The 4,376-nt window shown below is 41.3% G+C and overlaps 1 protein-coding gene across 1 annotated transcript; it reads left to right on the top strand.

Annotated features, from left to right (window-relative positions):
- Positions 1–219: 219 nt before the first annotated feature.
- LOC124967094 (insulin growth factor-like family member 4) lies at positions 220–2,027 on the top strand. The gene is made up of 4 exons (XM_047529108.1): positions 220–351; positions 720–767; positions 863–1,120; positions 1,255–2,027. Exons 1-4 carry the CDS (start codon positions 333–335, stop codon positions 1,278–1,280), a joined length of 351 nt encoding a protein of 116 aa, XP_047385064.1. The 5' UTR covers positions 220–332; the 3' UTR covers positions 1,281–2,027.
- The last annotated feature ends 2,349 nt before the right edge of the window (positions 2,028–4,376 follow it).

The following is a 4,376-nucleotide window of genomic DNA, read 5'->3' as shown; positions in this document are numbered from 1 at the left end:
GGGTGGTTTGCACAAAAAACTGGGTTTCCCCTGGCAGCATTGAAGAGAAAGGCACTTGCCAGAGTCACAATTTTGAAAAAGTTCCCATGGTAGCATGTGGCAGTCAATTTGAAAACTGATATGTGGTTTCATATGTGGGTTTTTCCTACATGCAAATCTTTTTGCCCAACCCTTACTAGCAAAATACTTCCTCTGTTGTAATATAATGTGGGAGGGCCCCTCTTTAGATTCCTCCCCAGGTGTGTCCATACCCCGATATTAGCCACAGTCCAAGGTTCCAGATAGCTGTTCTACTTCTCTGCCTCCCTCTGCTCTGCAGCCTAACCAGAACCATGCTGTTCAGAATTTTTGGTAAGGAGACTCCAGCCTCAAGTTGAGCCTAAGCCTTATCTCACCCTTTGTCCCTCTGAACCTCGAACTCAGTTCTCTCTTCTGTATTCAGTTCTCAGCTTCCCACCTGGTAATCACCCTGCCATCTTCCCTGACTGCCCTGCATCCTCTCTGCTCACCTGCAAATGTCAGATGCTTCACTCTTCCCAGAGCCCTCCCTGCATTTCCTCACCTGCCAGCACAGACCCCAGGACCTGACCCCACAGTCCATCTCAAAGTCCACTCTGAGTGTGAAGAGCAGTCAAAGCTCAGAGACAGCATCCTGTCCCCAGGACGGTGCTCAGACTGCCCCTTCCCAGCACTCTCATTCTCACTCCCCTTCTTCTCAGCTGCTGTCTTCCTTGCTGAACTCCTGGGCTCGGGCTCAGGCGTCACAGGTGAGGACGGGTGTGGTGAGGAGAGGATGCTGCTAGTTGTGGGAGGTTGTGCTCTCCACTGGCCCTTGAAGGCTGCTCAGCTCTGACTCTTCCAGATACTGGCCCATGGCTGTGCCAGCCAGCGCCCAGGTGTGGGGACCAGACCTACGACCCCTTGGAGCAGTGCTGTGACAATGACACCATCCTGCCCCTGAATGCAACCCGGCTGTGTGTCCCCAACTGCATCTTCTATCCCTGCTTCCAGCACTGCTGCCTGGAGTCCCTGGGCTCTCAGAATCAGGCAGTGGTGACATTCAAGGTCCCAGGCATGAAGCCCGACTGCAGGTCCTCCCCCATCTCCAGGATTTGTGCCAGTTAAGTATATGATTCTAACCTAGACTGGCAGGAGGGGCAGGAAGGGACAGACTCAAAACTGGCATGCATTCTCCCAGTTGGACATAATTTATGTGTACTATTTCCTGTAACTGCTTTGACGGTTCATCTGTAGGTGTCTTCTCACCAACACCATTGTGAACTGGGCACACATCTATGCCAGAGTAGCAATCACCTCTCCCTGCTGGGTATGCACTAAAACGCCTGTGATTTTTATCACCAGACTTCCCTGGTGAATTCAGACTATCACTCTGGACAATTGAATGTACCTGGAAAAGCCTTTTATTGCCACCTGAATATGGGATGAAACTGGCACTGGTTTCTAGTAATCCTAGGTGGTGGGGCTTGTCTTCTGGTTGTGTGATGTTACAGCTTGTATTGTTCTTGTGGCCTCTGGATGCAGGGCTCTGCTCGCCTCACTAAGGGAACATTGCAGAAGATGTCAAATGTGTAGATTGTATGGTGAGGGATCCTATGGGGAAGATCATAGGACAGTCCTCAAATGGCTGGAGTTAGGCTCCTTTGCCAAGACCTCCAGCAGGCTATGTTTCTATTGTGTTCTCGAGGTCATAAACACTGGCTTGTGAGCATGTGTCCACTGACGTAACCTGTTGTTAGTGTGCATTCTTTGTCTGGCCTGCATATTAAATTGGCCTATGGAAAAGATTCAGGGGACTACATGGAACTGGCTGGGGGCTGAAGTTGGAGCTGGGGACTGACTACTGCTACTGCTTCCTCTTAATAAAACATGTGTACTATGCCCAACTATGTCTTCTATCTTCTTCCACTTGCTGAGATTCTGAATCTGTTTCCTGGCTCTGAGCCGCCTGCCCCAACAGGGTGGTAATGTTCCTTCCATCGATTTTCCTGACATAATTTCATTTTCTTTATTGCTGAATAAAACTCCACTGTGCATATATACCACATTTTCTTAGTCCATTCATCTTTTTACAGACACCTAGACTGGTTCCCTAGTTTGGTTATTGTGAATTATGCTGCTATAAATATGGATATGCATGTATCACTATAGTATGATCACTTAAATTCTTTAGAATAAATACTGGGAGGCGGTATAGCTGGGTCTTATGGTGGTTCCATGCCTAGTCTTTCAAGGAAACTACATACTGATTCCCCTAGTAGTTGTACTAGTTAAAAACCGCACCAACAGTGTAAAAGCATTCCTTTTTCTCTACATCTTCTCCAGAATTTATTATTTGTATCCTTGATGACTACCATTCTGGTTGGTGTGAGATGAAATCTCAGTGTAGATTTGATTTGCAGTTTCCTAATTGCTAATGATATTGAACAGTTTTTCATATATTTGTTGGTCATCTGTATTTCTTCTTTTGAGAAGTGTCTAATTCCTTTGCCCATTTATTTATTGGGTTATTTGATTTTGGGCATAAAGTTTTTTAAAGTCTCATATGTTCTAGAAATTAATCCTCTCTCAGAAGGGTATCTAGCAAACATTTTATCCCATTGTGTAGTTACTGTCTTAACATTACTAATTGTTTTCTTTGCTGTGCAGAAGCATTTTAATTTGATGCCATCCTGTATGCTGACTCTTGGCATTATTTTCTGAACACAGGGGTGCTATTGGGAAAGCAATTGCCTGTGCCTACCTGCTGGAGTGTTGACCCTAAGTTTTCTTCTTAGAGTTGCATAAGTTCTGGTCTATTCCTAGGTCTTTATCCATTTGAGTTAATTTTTGTTTAGGATAAGAGATAAGGGACTAGTTTAATTATTCCACATATGGTAACCCGGTTTCCAAATACCTTTTTTTTTCTTTGTACCAGGGATTGAACCCAGGGGGCACTTAATCACTAAGTCACATCACAACCCTTTCTCATTTTTTATTTTGAGACAGGGTCTTTCTAAATTGCTTAGGACCTCACTAAGTTGCTTAGGCTGATCTTGAACTCCTCAGCCTTCCAAGCTGCTGGGATTATAGGTGCAAGTCACTGTGCCCAGCTCCAGTGCCATTTTTTTTAAAAGGCTATCTTTCCTTCAATGTGTTTTGGGCATCTTTTTCAAGTATTACATGACTGTAGATGTATGGGTTTATCTCTGTTTTCTATTCTGTATCACTGATCTATGTGCTGATTTTTATGCCAATACCTTACAGTTTTTGTTACGAAAGCTCTGTAGAATAATTTGAAGCCAGGTGTTATTGAATGAGCATTGATAAATTGGCTTAGAATTGCTTTGACTGTTCTGGGTCTTTTATTCTTCCAATGTATTTAAGAACTGATTCCAAATTAAAAATTAGGACTGTTTTGCCAGATTATTTGTATATAGATATATATGTGTAGATATATAATTTTTACATATTAAAATATTAAATATGCATTTATATATTAAATATATTTTATACATAATATATTTTATATATGTTTATATATAATGGTATTTTAAAGTCTTATCTGAAATCTACAGCAACTTTTGGAGATTATACAAGAAACCAAAGTGATTTTATAATTTGTATGCAATTTGAAATATTATTTGCAAGGCAAACATTGGAAAATGAAGCATTGGGGTGCCCACATTCATAGTCCCAGTTAGTTGGGAGACTGAGGTAAGAGAATTGCTTGGGCCCAGGGGTTCAGGTCAACCTAGGCAGCAAAACAACACCCTGTCTCAAAAACAACAACAACAACAAAAACTAAAAGATTATTTTCTTCATATTTGTAATTTCAACCTTCGTTTATAAGGAAATTTTTATTTTACAATTACCTTCCTTATTGGTCATAGGTTCATTCAGCCTTTACATAAAAACTGTGTCAAATCTGAATATTATTATTATTATTATTTTAATTTTCATTAATGACCCCGTGAACATTTGCTCTGCAGTGTTGCAGCTGCTTCAACCAGAGGTTCAAAGTTTTTGAAGAATTCTCAAAATTTCCTGATATGTTTCAAAGCAAAGTACACACGTATGATTTTAAATCAACTTTATTATTGTATGGTTAAACTTTCAATATTTTAACTGAATATTTGAATGAGCATTGATAAATTGACTTATACCAGTGTACTGTACCACCACAATCAAGATGGGGAACTTTTACATCACCCCACAAAGTTTCCTGATGTTTCATCATAGTCAATTCCTTCTCTACCCCAGACTCCAGGAAAATTGATACTTTGCACTACAGGTTAACATGGTACTGAAGTAAAAGACACACCAACTAATGAACAGGATAGAAAGCCCAAACAAAACTCCAAGGATTTACAATCCAT

This window comes from Sciurus carolinensis, chromosome 16 (assembly GCF_902686445.1).
Source record: "Sciurus carolinensis chromosome 16, mSciCar1.2, whole genome shotgun sequence".
Classification (NCBI taxonomy): domain Eukaryota; kingdom Metazoa; phylum Chordata; class Mammalia; order Rodentia; family Sciuridae; genus Sciurus; species Sciurus carolinensis.
This window is presented reverse-complemented; position numbering and strand designations above follow the sequence as displayed.